Source organism: Calypte anna, chromosome 1 (genome assembly GCF_003957555.1).
Source record: "Calypte anna isolate BGI_N300 chromosome 1, bCalAnn1_v1.p, whole genome shotgun sequence".
NCBI lineage: Eukaryota > Metazoa > Chordata > Aves > Apodiformes > Trochilidae > Calypte > Calypte anna.
Window position 1 is genome coordinate 81,122,478 of NC_044244.1, and position 26,252 is coordinate 81,148,729.

A 26,252-nucleotide genomic window follows, 5' to 3' on the forward strand; every position below is an offset into this window, starting at 1 on the left:
TGATTGTAGATTTTCCAACTTGCTCTGCTGGCTAGATATTTACATAAGTAACAGTATCACGTGCAGATGCATAATTAATCATGCATTGAAATGGCCACTTCAAATGATGTGGCCATGAATGGTTAGCCACTTCAAATGATGTTAAAGCCAACATGAGCATGGGGAAGATATCTGCAAATAATTTCTAATACTGCATAAAAATAAACCATTATTTGATGACTGGTGACTCAAAACAGATAAAATTAAGCAAAGTAAATAGCCTGCTACTACAAATTTCCTACCTCTACCCATTAGAGTAGACTAATCTGAATAAGTATAGAATGTTAATTCAAAGCCAAATCACTACTCTTGTTTAGGAATGAGGCATCTAAAGTCTTAATTAAGAGTTAATTAGCATTTGTTTTCCTGTGTACAGAGGACCTCTAAACACTGATTCACTCTGTCCTGGTTTTGCCAATGATGTTTTTATACCTTTGCCCAAGCATGAAAAACAAGTACAGCATGCAACATACCTAATTGGATTACATAGATCACAACATTTATTTTGTCACTAAAGTCATTACACAAAGTAAGAAGAGCTAGAAACCTGAATAACAAAAAGTCCACATGGGCCATGCAATTTCAAGAGTTATCTCTAGAAATGTTTTAAATGACAGGGGGTAAAACCAGCAACCCTTTGTTCCTGTGTACATTGAGATTAGACTCATACTCCAGAAGGCTGATCTCCTTGCTCATACCTTAATCATAATTATTCTGCATGAACTCCTTTTCCAGTACTTATCTGTCCTTTCGGATGTCTGTTCTTCTCTATCTGGTCACTATCTTGAGCAGGATCAAAGTTGCCTGAAGCTATGAATCTAGGAAGTCTAAATAGAGAGTGGGAATTGCAATTGTGGAAGAGAAGTAGTGGACCAAATGAAATGAGGAGAAACATCAGTAGGTGTAAGCCTGGATGCTGAGGCTCTGTCACATTTACCTCGGGCTGTTCATGACTATCAAGGCGATACGCCAACAAACTGATGAATGCAGAAAGCTCTGAACAGCCGAACGTCTCATGAATGTGCAGGGCAGCTGTGTTTGGCACTGCCTCTTGAGTTTCATGTCATGCCTACCTCTGATCTTACCTCTTTTTGTTTTGTTTTATGGTCTCTTTCTGAAGGAAGGTAAAGAAGAAGAGCAAAAGTATCCTCAGGTCTTTGATGCACTTTCTGCCCAGCTCGGTACCACAATCCATAACCAGATCTTCTTTATGGTTTACAAACACTATGCTTCTGTCAAAAAAATGCTCACTTTTACCTCTTAAAACTTTTCACCTCTTCACAGGGGGCTTGTTAGGCAGAACTGCACTCAGCCAAGACCAAAGAATTGAAAGCACCTCCTAGAGTGACTGTTTGCATTCATCCCTCTCTTCTGACCTTACTCACTGAGCTGTCAGGGCCTCCAATCTTCCCTTTCCCTTCCTGATACTCTTACCACATGGCTGTGACCTAGCTGAAACGTGTAAAAGCTTCATGCAGATATGGCTTTCTTGGGCTACTCCAAGTACAGAGGCTAGAAGTATTGGTGTGGATGAAACTATAAGCCATGCTGATAACGAGATATTCCTGACTAGGATGTGGTTGCACCAGATCTCATTCATTCGCAAAGAGATGGAAGAAAGATCCTTTTAGCTCCTTCTTGACCCTCCCACCAGCAAGGCTAAACAGCCTTCTGCAGTATGAGAGTGGTTTTGTCTTGTGAGACTTTCAGGTCAAGCTGGCAGTCTCTAGTGAGCTGATATCAGCTTGAGCTGTTTTGTTGCCCCAGTGGAGCTGACTGTTGTGGTGTAACAGGCAAGGTTCATCGCCCTCTTTAGCATCTACAGAGCTTGGGGAGATCTCCCAGGTGCCTCCAAATTCCCAGCTGGATGATACTCTATCACCACTATCTATCACTCTATCACCATGACAAGGAGGGTGGGATGGCACCTCCACCTAGAGGAAAAGGAGCCTTGAGAGAAGGTGCAGTATTTCCAAAAGCTGATGGGAAGCACGGAAGAGGGTATTAAGGAAGAACATGCAACTCCCCCCACCCCTAAAGCCCAGCTGGGGAGTTCCCTTGTTAACCCCCAGCCTAAGCCCCGCACCAGCTCTTTCTGAACGACCTCAGGTGTGCATCCCCAAGAGGCCAAAGGGAGGTATCCATTTCTGGAGAGGCCCATTCCCCAGCAGGGCTTTCACTCACCTGTCTTCTCTTCGGTTTGGCTGCTCTCCACTGTCTCCATTTGGGGTTGCGCTGTTGCCTTGGCAGTAGCATCCTCTGCGGCAGGGGTGGCGGTGGCAGTGGTGTCAGCAGCAGGCACATCGGCTTGTTTAGGCTCCTCTTTGTCTTGGGCTTCATCAGCCTTCAAGGATGGCGAGTTATCAGCGGAAGCTTTAGTGGCACTTTCCGTTTCGGCGGGAGCGGCAGCAGCGGGCTTCTCGTCCGAGGAGGAGGAGGCAGCAGGAGTGGCAGCCTGTGGGGCTGGCTTCTCTGAGCTCGTCTCGGCGCCTCCGTCCCCTTTTTTCTCCTCGGCTGGTGCGCTGCTGCCTTTGCTGCCCTCCTCCAGCTGGGCGCTGTCAGCAGCGGCCGCTTCTGTGGCAGCGGGAGCCTCGCTCTCTTTGTTCTCGGCTGCTCCGCCGGCGGGGCCTTCCTCCTTCTTGTCGCTGGCATCGGCCTCGGATGCCGGGGCATCTCCCTTCTTCTCCCCCTTGAGCTTTTTCCTTGTTATGTGTCCGCGGAAGCTGGCCTGGATTTTGGTGGCTGCCTTATGAGCTTTATCTTCTGGTTTGATGCCATCTTGCTCGATCTTTTGGTCTCCGTCCTCATTTTTTTCAACCTTTGGAGAACAAGGGAGGAGGGCAGAGGAGGAAACAGGGAGGAAAGTTAAGATTTCTCCAGATGCAGCCCAGGCTCTGGCTTCATTGGTAAAGTCCCACCTTTCCCTCCTGCCTACCAGTGACAATTTTCAAATCAGCCTTTGCATTTGGTGTGGGCTTGAAGCCAGGTGGCTCTAATTTCATCCTAGGGCTGGACAGACACAGGGGATTTGTAAAAGGAATTTAAAGCACCTCATCATCTCTGTCAGCAATACTGAAAGCACCTTGCACCAGCTGAGTTGTCTCTATTCCCATGATTTATTTTCACATCCGTTTTGAAATATCCCTTTTTTTTTTTCCCTACTAATTTTCAAAACACTCTTCCCAAAAGCAGAATTTCAGAGTCTTTCCAAATCCACCTTTGCCTTCAAGCCTTTGTTTATTTTTAATGACACCTTATTTCACAGGTGTGTGATTCCAATGACACCAAGTGTTTGGTCCTGTATAGATTTTTGGCTCTGGATTACCAACAAAGAATAGTAGTGCTGCCCACCCCACCACAGCTGTGTGCTGTCAGGCATACACAGATATTAACAGGATGCACTCCTCACAAATGCCTTGCCTGCAAGCACTCCAAACACTTTGCTCCTGACTCATGGTTTCAATGAAGGAATAATAGGCAGATAGATATCAGTCTTAACAGTCTCAGCAGATTATTATTATTTCTCTGACTACTGGGGAGAATTCAGGCTTGCAACAAAGAACAGACATTTCCCTTTTTTTTATACTTATGCCATTAATTACAGTCTTAAATGAGACCAAAATAGAGCCTGTGCCTTATGCTGGGCTGCTGCAGACAGATAATGCACTGCTTGTAAACCCCCACTGAATCCACAGGACATAGCATGCTTCACCCCAATAGTTTAGCTGCCCTTTGGCAAGTAACAGCTCAGCTGCATATTGATGATAGGACACTATTCTATTAATATTCCCACTGGGAAGCATTCAAAAGAGCTTCTCAGAAGCAGGGCCACTGCCCTCTTTGCTGTCTGCACCTGGTTTCCAACACTGGCTCAGGTCACAAAAGTAAATGGCATGGCAGAGAAAATCAGCAAGTTTTTATTCCTGGGTGGGAAGAGGAAAGAAGCTCCTTGGGCCACTGCAACTGAGAGGCGTCATCTGGAGAAAGGCCCAGGACCAGAAGAGCAGAGAGAAGGGACAGCCTATAAATACATTCAAGAAAAGCACAGCAGCAGGTGTAAGGAAGAAGACACTGCAGAATGGCACTAGAAGTACCATACCTGTGAAGAGGGGGACAGAAGGACTGGCCCACTGGCAGCAACCACTGGGAAACAGACTGGAAGTGATCATTTCCACAGTGTGAGACAGGGTCAGGCACACACGTGTGAGCCAAGCTGTACCACTGTACCAAGCACTTGGCCACTGGCATACCAGAGGTGGTACCCACTATCTCCCCTTGGGTCCCCATCCTAGGTGCGCACCTAGGATCATCCCCCAAGTAAACAGGGGTTAACTTGAGCCAAGTATGGTGGCCAAGGAACAAGCAGCTCCAAATTATCAAGGAAAAGAGCAGCTCCACAAAGCTGTGGAAGTGGTGAGGATGGATGGGTCTGTATACAGCAGTCTGGGAGTGAGACTGGGCACCAGGGTGCTTACGTAGAGGGTGACTGAAAAAGCCTGTGAATGACTACACAATATAAAATATTAATACACAGATTTCGGTAGAGTTTTCATGCTCCTGACCATGCCCAGGATTGTACCTATCACAGGGCACAGCTTAGCAGTTACATCTACACTTCCCCCGGGGTATTAAGCGAGGTGATATGGAGAGCAGGCTTTCATCTTCATTTGAGCTTATCAGAGAGCAGGTGATGGTTATGTGTCAAGATGATGCAAGACATTCACATGCTGTAATAATTTATGCCTCTTTTGATTGCATAGCTAACTTTGTTCTTCAGCATCTGGCCCATTTCAGCCCAAGGTGAGGGAAACAAACACAGAGTACATTTAAATTAGCATGTTCATCACCCAGCTGCTTAGGCAAATTCTGCAGCTCACAGTTAAGTCCTGTGTTGCAATGGAAACATAAATAATAACTGGACTAGCAAGTATAAGGAGAGCCTGAGTATGCCTGGATTACACTGTAGCCCCAGCAATGTGAAGATAAAACTAGTTACTCCTTTATATTACTTTATAACACTTAGGACCCTAACTTTGACTCTGTCCCTGAGGACTGTGGCCGATTTCAAACTGCAGCAGGGTCAGGAGACTGGAAAGACAATTTATACATAACCACAAAACCTTAAAGTTCCAGCCATACGCTTGATTTCACTCCAACATCAGTTGGAGAGAGATACAACCAGTCCAGAAGATTCCTAGAATGCACTGATGATAACTTCCTCCTCCAAGTGACAGAGGAATCAATGAGGAGAGGTGCCATGCTAGACCTTGTACTCACCAACAGAGAAGGGCTGGTAGGGAATGTTAAGCTCATGGGCAGCCTTGGCTGCAGTGATGATGAAATGGTGGAGTTTAAGATCCTCATGGATCAAAAAAAGGGCACACTCTTGAATCCCTCAACTTCAGAAGAGCCAATTTTGACCTATTAAGGAACCTCCTTGGTAGGATAGCATGGGACCAGACCCTGGAAGGATGGGGAGCCCAGGAAAGCTGGTTGACTTTAAGGATCATCTCCTTGGCACTTCATCCCTAAAAAGAAGAAATTAGTAAAAAGACCAGGAGGCCTATATGGGTAAACAAGCAACTCCTGGCCAAAATCAAAAACAAAAGGGAAATCCACAAAGGGTGGGAACAAGGACAAGTAACCTAGGAGGATTGTTTGTGAAACCAGAAACCAGGTTAGAAAAGATGAAGCCCTGATGGAGTCAAATTGTGTAGGGACATTAAAGACAACAAAGGTTTCTGAAGATATAACAGAGAAAAATAAAAATAAGAGAGAATGTGGGGCCCCTACAGAGGGATCCAGGTCATCTGGTTACTGAGAATATAGGCTGAAGTACTCAATGACTTCTTTGCTTCAGACTAGACTGGTAACCACTTGAGCCACATCACCCAAGTCATACGGGGCAATAGCTGGGTCTGGGAGAGTGAAGAACCACCCAGAGTCAGTGAAGATCAGGTGCAGGAACACCTAGAGAACCTGAAAGTGCACAAGTCCATGGGACCTGATGAGATACATCCACAGGTGCTGAAGGAAGTGGCAGCTGATGCTGCTAGACCACTAGACACCATATTTGAGAAGTCATGACAGTTTGGAGAGGTTCCCACAGACTGGAAAAGGAGAAACATGTTGCAAGACGAACCTCTTTTAGGGCACGGCGCTCCAAGGTCCAAACTGGTGTTCCAGCAGAAACTCACGAATAGCACTCTGAGTCTATTGCCCTCAGGGTCAACTAGCCTGGATCAGGGCTATTGCTCCAAAAGCAGCTAATCTCTCTGCTGGCTTGCTCAGGAGTGATCTGAGCCTGTTGGGAAGCTCACCTTTTATTGGCCCTCTAATCCTGCTCATGCACAGTTAGGGCCCACCTTGATCAGGCACAGGTGGGCTTAACACAAGCTCATGCCCACTACCTGGTAATTAGTGGCACCTGGTTGCCTCATAGCACTACAGAAACATAACCCCCATTTTTAAAAATTGAGCAAAAAAGCCCAGGGAACTATGGACCAGCCAGTCTCACCTCTGTGCCAGGTAAAATCATGGAGCAGATCTTGCTGGCATCTGTACTAGGGCACATGAAAAAGAACAAGGTGATTGGTGACAGTCAACATGGGTAAATTGTGCCTGACAAATATGGTGGCCTTTTTCAACAGAGTTAAAGCTCTGGTAGATACGGGAAGAGCAAATGGCGTCATCTATCAGGACTTTTCCATGGTGTTTGACACTGTCCCACATGACATCCTTGTCTCTAAGATGGAGAGTCATGGATATGATGGATGGACAGCTTGATGGATAAGGAGCTGGCTAGAAGGTCACACTCAGAGAATTGTGATCAATGGCTCAATGCCCACCTGGACACCAGTGGCAAGTGGAGCTCCTCAGGGGTCTGTTCTGGGTCCAGTAGTGTTTAACATCGTAATGTCCATGTCAGTGATATGGACAATGGCATTGAGGGCACCTTCAGTAAATTTGCTTATGGTACCAGGCTGTGTGGTGCAGGGGATTCACTTGAGGCAAGGGATGCCATCCAGAGGGATCTTAACAGACTTGATAAATAGGCCAGTGTCAGCTGCATGAAGTTCAACAAGTCCAAGTGCAAGGTCTTGCACCTGGGTCAAGCCAATCCCAGGCACAATTACAAGATGGGTACAGAGTGGGTTGAGAGTAGCCCTGAAGAGAAGAACTTGGGGGTGTTGATTGATGAGAAGCTCAACATGAGCTGGCAGTGTGCTCATACAGGTCAGAAGGCCAACCATATTCTAGGATGCATCAAAAGGAGCACAGAGAGGTGATTCTCTCCCTCTATTCTGCACTTGTGAGACCTCACCTCAAATACTGTGTCCAGTTCTGGTGTTCCCAGCATAAGAAGGATATAAATCTGCTGGAACGAGTCCAGTAGAGGGCCACAGAGATGATCCAGGGGCTGGAGCACCTGTGCTACAAGGAGAGGCTGAAGAAGCTGGGATTGTTTGGCCTGAAGAAGGGAAGACTCCCTGGGGACCTTATAGCTGCCTTCCAATACCTGAAAGGAGCCTACAGGAAGGCTGGAGAGGGACCACAAATGAAAAAACATTAATGAATGTGACAAAATTATTAATACCTGGACAAAGATGAAAACTACTGACTGGAGATCTCTCTTGCCATTGGCCTTGGTGTTCTCATACCCAATATACCTGCTATAGTAGCCAGGGTAGCTATTATGAACTCCAGACATGTCACCTTGTTACCTGGCCTATTCAGCTCTACAAAAGTTTTTCTTTTTCCCATTGCCTGCAGGAAAACAGGGTGCAGAAAGCCATAGGGTTGCCTCTCCTTCCACCCTGACAGATAAACTCGCAGAGAGCTGTGACTGCCAGACAGCCCTTTGCCTGGCAGGGAATGGGAGAACAATTTTTCTCTCCAGGGAGGTCAAATTGAAAACTCTCACCTGCACCTATGGCATTATAGAGCTTTAATTTTCCTTTGCTATTCTAATGCAATCATTGTCCTGCTGTCCCAGTTGGGATGACATCAGTATGAGTCCTTGCCATATCACCAAATTTGCAATCACAAGATGTATTTCCAACAGGATGCACTCAGCATAATTTCAGATATGAAAGAAACATAAATCTGCGGCAGAGGTGGAGTTTTAGGTCATGGATGAAAAAAAAAGTACTAATAGTTTGTCTGTGCCAACTGTGGCCCTCAGAAACACCATTTCTATTCAGTCCCTACCCACTGAATCATCCCAGGCATTTGAAATGTCTTATTTTCAGGCCTGCATCTACTTCTGGGGTAGGACATGGCATCCCTATATTATGTGTGTCATGTTGTATAACAATGGGTTGGGTGAGAACCAAATTGTTCAGAGGGAAACTTTGCTAACACAGAAAAAGACAAGGGGTCTTTATCTGGGGATTACTCACACAGCACATAAATCTTAATTAAGGAAGCTGATCAAAAATAACCTGTATACAATGAAGCTCCTGGAAAGCAATTTATCTTTCTTGGAAAGCTAAAGAGTGAGTCAGCCCTGCCAGGATGTATTCATGAGCATCTCAGTGGAAAACAAGAAATCTGCCTTATTTATCTGCCATGTGTTTATGACATCTTGGTTGTAGTATTGTGGTTGGAATAATATGACTATTATTACTAATGTTTGTACAGAATCTCGAGCTTTCAGCCAGGATTCAGGTCTGGTAAGGACAGGTTTCATACGTTAGTATTCCATCACCCCCACCCTCCCTTTGTTTACACATTTATGTGTAAAGTAAACTCATACTAGGACTTAATATTGACATAATCTTGATATCTCAAGCGTGCGTGCAATGTGTTGTCATTTTACGCAGCCTCTGTTTCATTTAGTGTGAAACAAATGTTAGATCTTTCAATGACAGGACTTGAAATTACTGAGATATGTGAATACATAACTATATGGATGTATATAAGGACATGTATTGTCCATTTTTGTATTCAGACCACCCCCACATATCCACCCAAGGCAGCATGCAAACCTTTGCCTTTATGAAACACACTGATAAGCTTTAATGTCTCTGCACTGTCTACAACATCTTTCCAATCCTAGAGGGGTGATCCTGTCACCATTTCCATCTGCTTGTCTGCCACACCTCCAGGTTTCTAGGACATCCCTTCCCAGGCAGAATGTTCCTGTAAGTAAAACCTTCTTAGCTGTCACATAGCTGAGAGAGTATTAGATAACATGCTAATGTTTAAGATACAGCTGGAGCAGAGGTTAGTCTGTAGGTACCAGGAATCTGGAAACTGCATAGAGTCATGATTCCAGAAGATTTCTAGTCTCTGGTCACCCTTCCACCTTCCACCTCCACAGCTTACAGAGGGCTCAAAATAAAGTAAAGAATGAAGAGAGTGCTAGTGTGACCTCCTGACCCTCCTAAATATTCCAGAGGCTGATACATAAGGAGAGGAAAAATTGAGAAGCTAGGTGTTTTCCAAATAGTCCATGCATTTGATGCCACACAGTGAGGCTAAGGGCAAGAAAGGAGGGGACTGACTGCTTTGGTCCTTGCTTGCTGTTTGTCCACTTGTCTCTTGTGGTGTATCTGGCCTTGGAAAAAAAATTATATAGTTTTGCATTTTGGATGCTGGGATGGAGAGATCAAGAAAGAATTTGCTGCACCACTGAAAGACCTTTCAATACTACATGGTGTCCTATGTCCCTCTCTACAGGTCTCCTTTTCCTGATGTATCTCTGCCCTCCAACATATAGAAAGTGGCAGCCTCTCCTTAATGTTCATCCTAGGATCAGGCTTCTATACACTCAGCCATCACCCTGGTATCCCACCCCTTTCTGTCCTTAGATGGGAGCTCCTCTTTAACACCAAATCCCAGAGCCCTTCGATTCACACTGCCACCTCCTGGTATTGTGAAACCCCTGAGTAATGAGTTCAGACTTAGGATTTACAGAGTTTTCACCAGAAAAAACATCAATACTGTCCAGAATCTGGACATATATAGGACTAGTGTCAGTTATCAATAATTTGCTTTACAACCCCAAGGAAATATGCTACCCAGTTATTATAGAAAAAACCCAACCAGTGGAAAGATATGGGGACCTCAAGTCATTCCTTTCTCATGACACTTGCACCAATGTATATGAGTAAAACTTTCCTCCAGTTAGCTAGGTGAAGTACCGCTGTAACAAGTAATCATCTGTGGTACTTGTGAGGTTAAGCTGGGTCTCAGCCCATGCCCTAGTCTTGACTAGAGCACAATGTATGTTCCTACTCAAAGTCACATGGGCCCAGACTCACACAGACATTTAGGCACCTGACTCCCATTCATTTCACAGGACTGAGTCACCTCAGTGCTTTTGTGGATCTGACAAATCATGACCTGATTTGTCTCAGAGATGGCATTGAAAGAGCAGAATGCATTAGGAAAAAAAAAAAAAAAAAGGCCAGCTGTCTCCCCAGAAGGAGTGAAACATGGACACATGAGAGAGAGAAAAGTCTTTCACGGCTTGAGAAGTGAGGAAGCAATTTAGCACAGAGAACAGCTTTTTTTAACCCAGTTAAATGGTGTGAAGACACCTGGCTAGAGGATGACACTTCTCAATACAACCTGTCTGCAAGGTGAGGAAACAAACAGAGTTCCTTTTTTCCCAAGATGAGTATGGTGATGGTGGGTAAAATACCCTTGAGAGAAAAAAGGTTAATTCATCTCTCTGAAGGCTTATGCAGTATGGTTCCCCAGAGTGTAACTAGCAGGATTTCAGCTCTCCAGTTTCAAATCCTCTAACAATGAATTTTCCATTCTTTCCTCTGTAAGATCCTCTCACACGTAGGAAATTTCCCCGCTTTCTTACAGTGCCTGCCAAGGAATAACCTAATGATGGTCAGGCAGATGGATGGATGTTATTCACTTGTGTACAGTGAATGAAAACAGAAGTAGAAAATAATCTAGAGCTAGACCTATTTACATATTTTCGGTGTGCCTTCTCAATAAACCCACTATACTCTCCTAACCTATTTTGTGACTCTCCCTTCTGTTTGTCAGTCTGTTTCTATTAAGTTAGTGGTCAGTCATGGTGTCATCTACCGCCTTGAAGCTCCTATGGCTTCAGATGTTAAATGGAGAGAGGCACTCAGTACTCTCTATGCTGCCTTTGCTGGCTGGGAGAAAAAAAGAAGAGCCTTTACCCTGAAGGTGATGTAAAGTGGCTGATGTCCAGGACTCACACTTTCTGGAGGAAAGTGGCTTGTGTACGTGAATGAGGAAGAAGGATTTTTCTTGTGTCTGATCTGGGCTTCCTGGAGCACTTTGGTAGTTGTGGGGCACAGGATGCATTCACTGATCTTTCAATTCAAAGCACCCAAAGCCTCAGAGACAGAACTGGCTTGCAGCTTGCCAAGGTGGGGCTTTAAACAGGTAATGTCAAGGGCATGTATGTATCCTGGGGTATGGCCTAACTGTGTGAGGGCATTTGGGGGCACATGGTCTGGGTGGACTGTGCTGAAGGCCGTGGGTGTTTGGCAGAATCAGCATCTGTGCTTTTGCTTCAGGTTGGAACCTGGCACATCCTGAGCTGTCAGTTGTGCCTTAGTCCCTTTTTTGGAGGGAAGTACTCGTATTGCTCCAGAAGGAGGCAGCCAGCAGGGGTTCAGATCAAGGGACCAAAGCCTGGACACAAAGCAGGAAGTTTTCCAATCTGACAGTGTAAATCCACTCCCAAAATAGAGCATGTTGAAGAAATTCAGCTAAATGAGCGGGTGAAAAATTTCCCTTGACCTATGTTTTCTTTGGAAAAGTCCATTCATAGAATATGTGATTTCTGTTGCAGATGAGCTTAGACAGAAACACAGGCTTTGATGTCACTAAACTAAAGAGAGATTTTATCCAGGCTCAAACTACGTGGTTTGTGTGGTTCTGTTCAGTAAGTTCTGGCAAGGATGGTTGTTGCTGTGTGAATTATTTTAAAGTAACACCTTCAAACTCTAAATCCCATGGTCTGTTGACCATGAGCAGGTAATGGAGTCCTGATTTATTGATATTTCTCCTTCTTTAAATTTTCTCTCTCATTTTGTTGTGTTTTTTTTTTTCTTGCTCCCTTAACTTTGGACTCTGCAAAAATTTTCAGGGAATTCTCCTTAACCTCTGGTGGCTCAGAGTCCCATGAGGACTGGAAACATTTGCCTCTGCCATGGCTGCAGCCAAGGGCCAGAAGATAATTTACAGCTCTGACTTGCTTCCCTGAGACCTGATGGAGTCAGCTGCTGAGCCTCCCCAGAGCCCAGGGTTATCCAAGGCCTCTAGAGCCATTTCCACAAGAAGCAACAGCTTGTGTCCTGCAGCTCCCACCCCATTTCTTCCATGGGAACATGGGGCTGCACTCAGATCTGGTGATGGGCAGTATCCCTTTCTGCTTGATGGGTAGATACAGCTCAGGGCTGTATTTATTCTAGTCGTACTAGTAGGATTTTAGTTTATGTCACTGGAAATGAGGGCAGTTACCTTCTGAGAAAGCATTTACATGTTTGTTAAACAAACGAGCAAGGCACAGACTAATTTCTAGTTCCTTGGGAGGATACCTAGAGGGTGGGCTCTGCTACAGCAGCAGCAAATTCTCCTCCCAGCACTGCCCATCAGGCTTTGGCAGCGCATTGGTGGGCAGGGAAGAGCAGACAGGGCTGAAACTCAGGCTGGGTAGAAGGGGAACTACAAGGAGCTGGTCTGGTAAGGCAGAAGGCTAGGGAAGGGACAAGACAGAGATCAGATCAGAGCAGAGAAGGAAAGGAATGACAGAAAAGGAGAGAGAAGAACTAAGGAACCAAATGGAAAGGAGAAAAGGAGCAGGGGAGAGATATAAAACCTGTCCACAGCCAAGGCACTGAAAGGAATAGAGGCAAATAAATAAGAGGAATGAGGAAAAATATGTGATACTAAGAAAGAGAGAGTGCAAGAAAGAGAGAGAAAAATCACTGATCCGCATCTGAAGGACATGACAGAAGGAAATACCAAGAAAAAACAGGCAGCTAAATAACCAAGCAGGGCCTCTTGAAGCAGATCTGCATGACTGACTGTGCCACAGATGAAAGAGGTGTTGGCAGTGTTCTTTTGGCCCATGCTACCTCCCTGCACAACTCTGGCTGTCATTTCCATAAGCACTGAGCTAGCAGTGATCTCATGGTCCATGTGTCAGCCTCTCAACAGTGCCCTGGTGGGAAGCTGGTCTTGTCAGTAAGCAGAATGATTTGGATGTGGGTGAGTTAATGTGTGACAGCTTTTCCGCTTCCCTGCTCCTTCTCCATCCTGAATAGAGAAAGAGGGAAGTGAGATGGAGCAGCTTCCTCAAGGCTGCAGGGAGATACAGAAGAGAAAATCCAGATGGGGAATGAAGTTTGATCAGTCCTTTGCTAGCATCTCTGTGTAACTCTACTTGTAAACAAGGCAATGCTTATTGTGCCCTTGAAGCCTGAACTTTGGCTGTGGTGCTGCTAAGGAGGCAAAGTGCTCTCATGAATATCCTATTCAATTATAAGAGACCATCTCATCATCCATGCTCATGTCAACTATAGCTTCAATGAAGAAAATGCACTGGCTATGCATGAGCTTCTTCTTGTTTCCCACACTGCTCTGCAATAGACTTCTGCTCCACAGAGGATCTGGACAGAGTGTTTCTACAGGCCTTTCACAGAATCACAGAATGTCAGGGGTTGGAAGATTATTGAGTCCAACCCCCTCTGCCAGAGCAGAACCAAAACTAGGGCAGGTCACTCAGAAATGCATCCAGATGGGTCTTGAAAGTCTTCAGGGAAGGAGACTCTACAACCTCTCTGGAGAGCCTGTACCAGGGCTCTGTAACCCTTACAGTAAAGAAATTCTTCCTCATGTTGAGGTGGAACTTCTTGTGTTCTATTTTGGACCCATTGCCCCTCGTCCTATTACAGGGCACAAGTGAGAAGAGATTGTCCCTTCCTTCTTGACACTCAGCCCTCATATATTTATACAGATTAAGTGGATCCCCTCTCAGCCTTCTCCTCTCCAGATTAAAAAGCCCCAGGTCTCTCAGCCTTTCTTTGTAAGGCAGGTATTCCAGTCCCTTATCATCCTCATAGCCCTCTGTATTCTCTCAAGTAAATCCCTGTCCCACTTGAACTGGGGAGCCCAGAACTGGATGCAATACTCCAGGTGAGGTCTCACCAGGGCAGAGTAGGGGGGGAGAACTTCCCTCGATCTACTTGACTGACCCAGACACTGACTGTGTGCATCTCCAGGTACTTTTTTCTCTAGCTTTCCCTGACCACTCTCTCCACCCACTTCAACCTCAGTGGTACTGTTGGTGCTGATGTTTGCTCCACAGATAGTCTGCAAGGTGGATGACGGGTCTCTCATGTCAGCCTGTGTTGTGACTCACCACAAGCAATAGATAAGACATAGGCTTCTCTTAGACCTGAATTCTTCACAGCAACAGCATGTCTTGGATGCCAGAGACATTATAGAAAACCTCCTGTGAGTACACTCTTGATCTACATTTTTTTCTCATTCCTTTTATGTGTTTAAAGTAAAAAGAGAGAAAGAAGATGAGATCCTGTATCTCTTGCCCTCCTTACTCACTAATTCAGGTGAGAACAGGAAGAGTTAAACCAACTCTTAAGATATCAAATATAGGAGACAGGTCACTAGTCCCACTATGAACTCTTAGATACTGCTGATTTACAGCAAAGTGCAAGAAGACCTATAGTATCTCTTTCTATTCTTCTTATCCCAAAGTTTGTAGAGCTTACTAACAAACAGTTGTACCGAGATCTTGCTGGAAGCTCAGTGCCAAATGCAATGATGGATGGTGAATGTGGCATGTAATTTCATTGAGTTTAATGGCGTTTTCCCAAAGGAGAATTTTTACAAGACTGTATTCTGTTGCTCCAAAACTACTTGTGAGAGGAGACATTGTTATATTCCACAAGGACTCTGAACTCAATAGAATTAGTATTTGCAGTGTTGCAAGCCCCTCAAATGCATGGTATTGAAGCAAAATAAAGCATTGTGCAACATTTAAGCTGTGCTCTTATCTACTCCATCCTGTCAGTGCAGGATGAGAACACCCTGAAAAAAAGGTGTAAGTGTCTGTTGGAATCTGAAAAAGTCTCCAGAGGGGACCTCTATGACATAACTTCTTTCACCCATGAACTTGGACTTGACTGCCTGAGACTATGCCCAGTTTGTATAACCTCAGTGAGTTCCAAGGTCTGTAAAGCTGATGAATCGGGCCTGTGATTGCAGCTGTCACTCCTGACTGGCCCAGAGCTGAAGGCATAACGTTGTGCCATACCCCTCTCCCATCCTTCAGGTAGGGTTGTCACCAGAGCACAGACATGGCTTTGATTAGAAAGATCCTTCAGGGCCACAGGCAGCGAGCTGAACATGAGACTCAGCTGCCTCAGGGTTTAATCACTTATTCTAGAGACTGGCACTGAGCTATGGGAAATGCACATGTGGCTTCAAGCCATTTTGTTTCCTACTTTGCTCCTCTACTCTATACAGCCCTATTGAAAAGGGAGGAGGGGGGAAGCAAGCCTGCAGTGCATGCTGCTATAGAGTCTTTGTGGACACTGTTAAGTTAATGCTATAAAGACCTCCAGCCAACAGGAACATGTTGAATAGATGTGCTAGGGAAAAAAGACACAAGTGTCTGAATTCCCCAGTTACAAGGGCCAGTATATCACAGCCACATTTAAGTAGTCAGCCAAAGCTTCTCTTAAGCTTCCTGCCTTAGGAGAGCTGTTCTTTCTTTCAAAATTATTCTTCTTTTTTTTTATTTTTTTTTTCCACTCCTTGGGCTTCCCATCTTTAAGTTGTTATTTAAAAAGGGCTTCAATAAGCTTTGAACATCTTGGTCTTAAAGTCTCCTGGCTTTGTTCCATTCTTCAGTCAGGAAGCATAGCAGTAGCCTCAAAGCACATTGTAATGTCTTTTCTCCAGGCACACAGTTTAGACCACTGTGTATCCCATTGCTCTGTAGCACAACCATACTGCATACCCTCCCTGTGGAGGGCTTTAATCAGCAGTCCCCCTGGAAGTCAAGGGAAAAGGGACCCGTGGTGAGGACAAGGGAATGGCTGGGCAAGGTGCACAAGACCCCTTCCACTTCTTTCTGCTCTGCTGAAAATGTGATACAGAAAGAGCGTTTTTATCCTGAGAAGGACTTTTAAGTCCTTTTAAGAACCTTCTTCCCTCAGGATACCCATGCAAAGCCAGACAGAAAGCACTGTGAAGTATGTACAAACCATCTATCTAACACCAGAAAATGTTCAGTGCTTCTTCTTCTGTTAATAAGGCCTTGCTTGTATTGCACAACTTTGTCACACACTGAAAAGCAAATTACTAGAAATCTCCAGGGTCCTCTAGGTCTTCCCATGCACTGCAGTAGGGCTGATTTTCTTCATCTTTAACTCACCCAGCAAGACCAGTGCTTTTCACCTGCCTCTGGACATTTTTCCCAGAGATGATTCTTTGAGTTTCTCTGGCAGTTTATTTCTTAACTACAGAGGTCCTCCCAGAGTTTTGGTCAGCCTGTGCATCTTGTCTATGTTGAGAACAGTTTGTTTCTTCTCTCTTCTTAATACCCCTTCATGTATCAATAGCTCCTACCTATCACACCACACTTCTTTGCCAGATCATTCTTCCTAGCTCGCTTAAGCCCTAGTCAGAGATCTTACTTAGGTTACTGAATTCACACTTTTTCTACTGAGAAATGACTAACATGTCTCCCCAGCTTAAATGAATAATGAAACACTAAATTCACAAAAATAATAATTAGCAATATAGCTAAAAATAAAGTAGTGCGTGGATCAGACTCCCAAAGGCAGTAAGAGAAGCTGCAGCCATGAAGATAGATGGTGCTGAAAATAGCTAAGCACTCAGGGGAAAGGAAAAAAAGAAAAATAAAAAAGAAAAACAAAGCTTAGGGGAACTTATGAATTTATGAATGGTCAAGTGTCCTATAGATAAATAACAATCCACATAGATTGTTGAACACAGTCCTGAGTCTATGACTGCTCCATTTGCTCTCAACATACCCCAAATGCAATTCATCATATTTAGGCATTTTCAGCAATGTTGAGAAATTGAATAGTTGGGTATCTTGAGTTAGTACAGTGGTGTTTTGGAAGCAAGGTGGCCACAGGGTTGGCTCCTTTGAGAAGCTGCTGGAAGCTGCCCAGGGCCACTCCTGGCCCCACCTGGGCCCAAGGCAGAGCAGATATGAGAAGCTGGATGTGCCTCTGTGAGCAACATATTCAAGAAAAGGAAAAAGGACATATAAAAAGGAACCCATTATATAAAAAAAAGAAAAAGGACATGAAGCGCTGAGTAAAGGATGAAGTATGAGAGCGATGTCAAAGAGAAGACACCAAAGTCAGTGGAGGGGAAAAGGTGCCTGAGCAGAGATTTCCTCACAGCCTGTGGTGAGATGGCAGCTGTGCCCCTGCAGCCCATGCAGAAGCATGGTGGAGCAGTCCCCGAAGGATCACAGTGGGATAAATGTGGATTTGTAGCCCCTGAAGTGTCACAGGAGGGCAGACATGAAGGAGCAGCCTGTGCAGGATCATGGAGAGGGGCAGATGTGGATCTGCAGCCATGGAGGACCCCGTGGCAGAGGAGATGACTGCTCCCGCAGCAGCCGTGACCCTGTGGAGCAGCTCCTGAGGGACTGCACCTGTGGGAGGGACTCATGTCCCAGGGGTTCCTGAAGGGCTCTCCTGTGAGAAGGACCCCGCGTTGGAGTCACAGAAGAATGTGTGGAGTCCTCCCCCTGAGGAGGAAGGAGTAGCAGAAACACCATGAGGGGAACAGACCCTAAACCCACTCTGCCCCTCCCCTGTGCCCTGAGGAGGAGGCAGCAGGGAAGCAGTTCAAGTCTGGAAAGAAGGGAGGGTGGGGAAGAAAGCTATTAAGATCTGGCCATGTTTTCTCTTTCTCCTTGTAGATTAAACTAGGAAGTTTTTTCCTTCCCAAGTTGAACCAAGCCTGTTTTTTGCCTGTACCATAACTCCCCATAATTGGGGAGTGAAAACCTTGCTGTCCTTATGTCAACTGACAAGACTCTGGGTGGATCTCTGGGTGTCCTCCCTGTCCCACAGTGGGGTTGGGGGTGAGTGACCAGAGGCCCAGTTGATACCATCTGGTCCTAAATGTGACACTGGACCAGGCTAGGACAAGGAAGAAGAAAGATGTCAAACACTTTTCAGAAGTTCTCCACGAGTTTCAATCCAGGCACCTGTTGTCTTGCTGGTGAGCTTCCTGATGAAGGAAGAAGTGCCCACTGTGAGAAGAGCCAAATGCATGAGGATTTATGATGATGACAGCTGTTATTATTTCTATATCCTTGGGATATATCGCCCTTGAAGTGCTGGGAAAGGAAGCCATGAAACAAGCAACAGGAGACAAAATAGGAGTGTGCTCAATGCAAGAAAGGGCACAGTCAGCACACTGGTTTACAGAGGAAAAATAATTCAGATATCAGCTTGCTTTCTCCTAGCACTGTCTAAAATTATAGAGCCATTTCTTGGTAGAAAGACATAATTCCTATTTCTTCAGGAAGTCACAGACATAGGCTGGTTCTTGCCAGTCCAATTATTGACCCATTAACTATAACAATACTAAGTCCTTCATAAGACACATCATTGAAGTTAAGTAAATTGTACATTTACTTAAACGAAGTAAAGATTCAAGAAGCAAACAAAGCAAAGTATGCCAATGTCTACCATGGCATGAAAATGTGTTCAGGCTTTGTCATTAGTTGTATTCTGCCTTTCAGGTGATCTGGTCCCTCAGCCAGGAAGACACAAATCATGCGAATTCCAGTAGAGTGAATGATAAACTATCTAAAATTTTAGCCTAGGAGTGCAGAACTGTGTCTTTTCTTTTCTTTTTTTTTTTCAGTATCTCTTTCTTTTGCCTCCATCCCAGTCAGATAGAGCAGTTCATACTGTATAACTATCACAAACTGCATGCCATGAACACATACGTACACATATATATATACATAGTGGAGTAAGTGAGTAATTTACAAGAAATCCACTGCCTGAGGTCAGTTTGCATAACCAATTTACTATATCCTGCTGAAATGATATCAGAAATGAAGCCTAGATACAGACTATTTTCAAACAGATTACATTCAACAAGACTCATTTGATCTCTTCCAGAAAGAATGAGTTACAAATGCACACTTTCAGTACTGTTTCCAACCAATTACTAAGTCAAGGTTTTGGGATCTTCCTAATCCTTAGGAATATCTGAGAGTACTCAGAATTGGAACACCTGTTGGGGCTTTCATGTAACTAGTACTTTGATCTCAATGTAAAGCAAAGGAAAAAATTTTCCACCCATATTTTGCATTGGTGGCAGAAGCAATTATTTTGAAGCCTGAAGAAAATATAACCAATGCCCCCTGAGATGCCTGCTTTCCAGACTGTACTCCCACTGCACCTTATAAGTATTCATGAAATAGTAACATTTTAGTACACATTCATATGCTTTAGCACCAGTGGATCAACATAAACTTCATTGAAAGAAGAACTAAAGGGCCAGGTTTTAACAAAAGATGGTGGAATCTTGACAAATGCCTACTTGCCTAATCCTATTGAAACCAATGTGAATTAGGCACCAAGGCTCTTTGAAAATCCTGCTATGCTCCTGCCTATATAAATCTTACACTAGGACAGTTCTGTAAATTACCTGATACCACCCTGCCACTGTTTGGAATTAGGCTTGTAAATTCTTGCTAAAAGACTGCAAAGCAAAACAACAGGGCTTGAAGATTTAAAGGGCTGGTAGCTAATCTGGATATTTGAAGCTTAAGAAAGTCAAGTAAAGAGATTACTCTTAAATCTTGGTCCCATTTTTTTGCATTTGCAAGCTGGGGAGTTAAAATGCAGGAGGAAGAGGCTTGGCAAAGGAGAACAGAATCTCAGGGTTAGGGCAACCAAGAGATGGCTGTCCTACAGCACTGCCCTACCTTTGTTGCTGAATTCCTGTTTTGCTGTCCCAGACTTTTCACAGAGTGATTCCTGATGGCATGTTCTGCAGCTCTGAGTAGCTTGCTTTAGATAGACACCTTGAGTCTGATCTGGAACAGTGCTGAGCACTCAGAGCTGCAGTTGACAGTAATGGGAGATGTTTTCAGGTATGCCCAGTTCAAAACCAAAACGTCAAATAAAAGCCAAGTCTTGTGTTTCTCAAATTCAGCACAGAAAATTAGAAAGTCCTGCTGACCAAACTCTCTCCTTGTCCCTCAGTTGTCCATATGCAAAAATGGACTAAAAATACTGAGTTATCTCAGATGGGTCTTGCAAAGATTTACTAAGTAGTTTAGGGATCTGCTCAGAACCACAAGGCAGCCCTAGGGAAAGTGAGTATTTCTGATTTCAGAGCAGAGTTTGCATAGTATTTATTGAGCAATGCTGTGGAGTCACATGCTGACTTATTATGAAAGAACAAAATATTGAATAGCATGGTCATTAAGTGAGCAATGTCCATTCTGTAAACTGAATGTGTTAGAAATCCCTGGAGAGAAAAATAAAAAGCATTCCTGTTTGTAGAAGTGTACTGAAGTACTCACAAGAAGAGACCATGTTGAGGTTACATAGACAACTGCATTTCCAGTATTGGTTAATTTCCTAATACTTGACTTACCAGCTTTAAAAAATTTCTTCTAACATAGTTTCACTGTGGTCTTCTTCACATGTATACTAGCTCATGTTGCAGTGGAACCCTAAACCTATGTCCACTCCTAGTAATAGGGATAATCCAACTTTTAACCAGATTTCACTTTCTAGAATACAGTTAAGTAAATCATGGGAGCTCAAATCTCTTGGCCTCATGAGCATCTTAAAAAAAAGCAAAATTCCAGTGTCCAGGAGGTGTCAAATCCTTACCCAGTACCTTAGATGAGGGATATTTAAACAAGTAGGTCCTAGGCAGAAACCAGCATTGGCTCCTAAGGATCCTAGCACCCAGTGTGGAATGGTGTGAGGTTGGGTGCCCTACTAAGTCCCAAAGCTTACTGGGAGCTGCTGGCCTCGGAAGCACCTGAGAGCTTTCTCCCACACAGAGATTACTGACAAAAAAGATGTCCTAACATCATCAGTGTGCTGTCAGTAATATGTTCTGTCTCCATTGTGAAATTCATACTTCAGTTGCTCAGTAACTGCCTGTGGCTTAAAAACCAGAAGTTGGCCATCCTTGAATTAGGTAAGGCAGGATTATCAGTGGAAAATGGAATGCTCTTAGCAAAAATAAATAAATAAATAATATACAGTAAGTCTCATCTGGAAATTTAATGAGTGCGCAATTACTGCCCCTAAAGATTTAATCATTTAATATGTACAAAAAGCTACTGAACAGAGAATTACTTTGTTTAAGGGATCAGTTATATCCTTGCCTAGTTTTCAGAAACTTAATGACTACCCTGCAACATCAGAGCTGGAATAGCAGGCGTGCTTCAGGGCTGAAGCACAGGGCATTGATAAAAGCGGAGCAAAGGAACGACAGAAATCTTGTTCAGCATTTTCCTGTGCTCTGTGTAACTGAGTGCTATTTCACTGCCACTGGCAGCAAACTGACCTTCTGTTTACACCACAGCACTTGAAACTTGTGCTTTTTAAAACCTGTGCCCATCTCCAATTCTGATTAGTTTCTCCAGGCGTTTATGTGCTGCTCAGAGTTTTCGCAAACAAATTTCCAAGCAGCAGAATTGCTCTGTATGGTACCCCTCAGAGGTAATCAGCATACAGTGTCATCTGCTGTGCCTGACAGCAGGAAAACCTTAAAGGCAAGTACCCAAGAGAGAAGTTGAAAAAATTACAGGTTGGAGATATCAGCATCGATGGTACCATACTGCGTGAAGCTGAGATGCAACAAATCATATGTGAAAGCCTGGAACTGAATGGGGGTGGATAAAAGGTGGCAGAGCAACAAGGAAGGTATTTTGCTCTCTGCGTGGACAAGCCAAAACCAGAGAAGAGAAAGGGAAGAAAGCAAGCTCTGCCAGTGGGGCCACTGGGCGGGATTCCCTTGGTAAGGCCCCTTCAGTTCTGGAGTGGGTCCTTGCAAGTTGCAGCATTATCTGCTGTGGTCAGTGCTTCTCCTTCAACAGGGAGAAGAAGCCTGTGTAGCCACATGATGCTTCTATCAAAATCATTTCCTGACATAGTTTATTGCCTTTCCTGCCTCTTCCTTTATTGCTTTGCTGGGGTAGAGTACACTTCCATGAAAAATCCAGAACCAAGAGGCTGCCCCAAGGGTAGGCTGAAATCCCATCTAATTTGGGACCAGTAAGGATTACAAAATCTCCACCAACCTCACAGATGCTAACACAAGACCTACATTCCCAGTCTTCTTGGCAAACTGAAAAACATACATCAGGTTTGGCTCAGGCAGACAACCACACATTCACTTTACCACAAGGTCTCTTTCTTCCTTACACTGACAGCCTTTCTCTCTCCATTCTTAGCTGACAGAGGAACTGCGTCCTTTCTCCATTCCTGCCAACAGGACCTTCTGTTCTGGCCACCTACACCATCTCCATGAAGCATCTCTCTGGATCACTCAGCCTTGACCATCAGCCCTATCAGTCCTGACAGACAAAGGTCTAACCCCATAGAACCAGAAGTCTCTCAAGCTGCCATGGAGGTCAATCTCAGCCCTCAGGTCCTCAAAACAGGAGACAGGGTAACTTCATAGGCTTCAAACCATGACCAGCAATAAGATTTGGTGGGTTTACAGGATCATGTAATCTCAGGACAACAGATTCTTCATGCTTACAGCATGCTGATGAATTGCTTTTTTTCCCAAGGCTTCAGAACTTCTGCATTGGGTTTTCTGCATTTTCATTTCAGACTCTGCTAAGAAAAATTCTCTCTTGAGCATGCTAGTCTGCTCTGTACCCTCCTGGAAGAAGTAAACTTTCTTCTGGATATAATTCATAGACACAGAGGCCTAAGAGGCAACGTGCCAGTTCAACAGCAGCCAACATGAATATCAATGGTGGGAAAAATTCCCACATGTACCTGGCCAGAAAATGGTGTCCCATCTTATGCACCAGAGATTTGAGAATGGCAGTACAGACATTCATGGTCTCTACAATAAAAAACAGCCACATATTCAGATCAGGGAGAAACACCAGGCAGACTCTTATTAATACATTTATGGCCATGTATCACTGAGGTCCTTGCCTCTTCCTGGACTCCCTGTTAAGCCCAATTCGAAGCCTCTGACCTTTTCCTTAAGCCCATCCTGGTCTGGAGCTTACATTCCAGATAGACTGCCTCTCCTGGTGAGCACACAACCTCCCCACCTGGAGATGTTCCAGGGCAGAAACAGAGAGCCTGAACTTCATGAGAACACCACAAAAGCCAGGACATTGAACCTGTGATACCACAGACATTTTTGCTTCCACAGCTTTCCAGCTCAGCCCTTACTCAGGCCCATGGAGTTCTGGAGGCAGATAAGCACCCCATTCCCACAGACACAAATATAAAGTGACTGCCAAATAAAGCAAACTAACAATTTGCGTTATTCAAGCAATTTCTTCCGGGTATGGATAAGACAGGGGAAGAAGAGGGGAATAAACCCATACTTTTTCTGTTGTTTCTGGATTAATTCATGCAGGGCATGTGAATACTGGTTTAAAAGCTATTAGTTATATACAGAGAAACCAGGCAGAAAGACTTCAGCAGGTAATTCCACTTTCTTCAGTGCCTCAGTTTGCTCACATACAAAGGGAATAATAACAAATGTGTTACAGGCTTGATTTGTGAAGGATGTAAACTGATATATTCTGACATTGGTGAAAAGTGTAGTTATCAGTGATAACACATTAATTTTTGCCAATTATTTTGCAACCCATCGGTCACAGGCTCAAGTAGAAAGTAGAGTGACTCATATTACATAAAAAGCTGTCTTCTAAGTATCTTTCTGGCCACATGGTAAAGGCTGAAGCAGAAAATGTAGAATGGAGACTACCTCTGAAACTTCACTCTGAAACTCCCTTATGCATATGCTTTATAGTAGTCTTTACCATTTCTTATGTTTTCTAGCAAGCCTCCCCCACTCTAGCTACTACAAAGGTTAGGCAGAGCTCACTGAGTGGCTACTGGATTCAGTGATTTCCCATTGTCCTCATTTCAGGCATGGCAAAGTGCCTTATTTGCCACACATCATTCAAATGCATCACTGCAGAATACCAGTTCCCTCGTGGTCTTTCTCTATGGTGCTATTTTTCCATCATATCTCAATGCTTCACAAGCCTTAATGGATGTTCTCCCAGGGAGGTAGGTGAGGTTGTTATCTCTGGTTTACAGACAGTGAAAGCAGATGCAAAGAGACTAAGGTCAAAATGGCCAGAGCTCCCACTAATTTTGGGTCCCTAATTTGAGCTGCCTTGGATTAGCATTTCCCCAGCTCCGTGCATGTTGAGAGCAGAACTCCATACAATACTGGCTCTGCACTTCTGCAAGTCAGACCCCAGGTGTTTCAGACTGAAAACCCAGAAAATGAGAACACACCAATTAGTGGCCACCCATGGAAAGCCTCATTTATATAGGTTTTTCATGTCACATAGGAACTCGTGGCAAGAGGCAGAAAAAAGCCTAATTCTTCAGGGCAGTATTCAATTGCCAAAACATGAGACCATTCTGCTTTTGAACAGCCCCCTGCCCAATTCAATACATAACCTTCATCACTGGCAGTAACTGAAATAGGAGATCTATAGAAAACACCTTAATTTATGGAAAAACTAATTCAGTCCCTAACTATATTCCATTCTGTGCACTGAATAAGACAGAGATCCTATTGAAAAATGTATGTACCAGGATTTAACCTTATAAATAAGGACTACAATCATTATGCCCATAAGTGAGAGAAGAAAAATTACAGATGGATAGGCAGCCCTTTTAATTAATTCCCTGTATTCTAAGTGTTTGACTTTGAAAACTCAATGTATGCTTAAGTGTTTAATCTCTTATTTTAAATACAGAAACTAAAAGGGAAGAAAATAGGAAATTTCTCCATTTGAAATCATAATGGCATTCTCTTTCCCTGTATAATAAGGAACAACTGTTCCTTATTAAATGGCTGCAAAACTCTTCACACTTTCAAAGCTTTATTTCTCTAATCTCAACAGATAGACAACTAACAAATTAAAAAAAAAAAAAAAAAACAAAACAAAAAAAACCAAAACCAACCAACTGTGTCTATTTGAAGAAGATCCCTACCAAGAAAATTCTTATCCAAACAGGAAAAGCTCAGCCAAAATTTGATATAGTTGAAAAGGTTGTCTTTGACTATTACAGTTTATCTCATCCCCCAAAAGTTGGGTAATCCTGACTGTAGGCAGGGTGTCTTGTTCCCCCTCTTGTATTGTGTAAAGGCTTTGGAATAATTGAAGAAAGGGTATCTTCCTGGGGTCTTGCTGAGGGCTGCAGGGACTCAGCACATGGTAATGGAAGATACCACAGGTCATTTTTAGATCTTCTGTATTCTCATGCAACATGTAGCTCTTCTGCTACATAAGAACATATCCAGTGAAGGTGAATATTATATCTCTGCAGTATGTTTTATTCAGCAACCACTGAGACACATTATAATGGGAGCAGAGGGGATTAAGCAGAGGGTAAGCGTTAGTAGGGGTTCAGCGCTCCAATTGGGAATTTCTGAGTGACTGCTATACAAATGCTTTGAGATAATTCATGTCAGGCAGGTAGAAGAAGCCACCAACTGATAAATCCCTTGTAGTAATTCTCCCCTGAGGTTGATGAAAAGGGAACCTGAGTATGGAGTTCCAGCAGATGAGCATTCAGAGTACAGAAGTTGGAGTCAAACCTAGGAAGAAGGTGAGATGCCTTGCAAAAACCATAGTCTTAAGTCCACCAGAAAATATGGGGAGAACTAGGAACCTCAGTACCACAATGCACCAAATAAATGCCTTTGGAATCTGACTACAGAAAATGCTGAAGACAGAGTGACATCTAAACTGCCTGTGTATAGGCAGCTTGCTCTGGTTATCAGGAGTCATCTTCTGTTTTGGACTCCAAGCTCCAAACCCTGCCCAGGAAGAGACAACTATGGTTCCTCTCTAACAGCATGCAGCTTAGATAGATATTTCTCTGGCACCACAGGCAAAGGACTGTTTCTTCCCTAAATTATAGGAGATGTTTATTTAACTCTCTACTGTAGCTGAGAAAATCTCAATTCCTACC

The 26,252-nt window shown here is 44.0% G+C and overlaps 1 protein-coding gene across 1 annotated transcript in view; it reads right to left on the bottom strand.

Annotated features, from left to right (window-relative positions):
• Positions 1-26,252, bottom strand: part of GAP43 (growth associated protein 43) — a 59,650-nt gene that overhangs the window by 21,408 nt on the left and 11,990 nt on the right. The window contains exon 2 of the mRNA XM_030461335.1: positions 2,224-2,857. Within this exon, the coding sequence (XP_030317195.1) occupies positions 2,224-2,857 (634 nt within the window). The remainder of the gene's footprint in view (positions 1-2,223; positions 2,858-26,252) is intronic.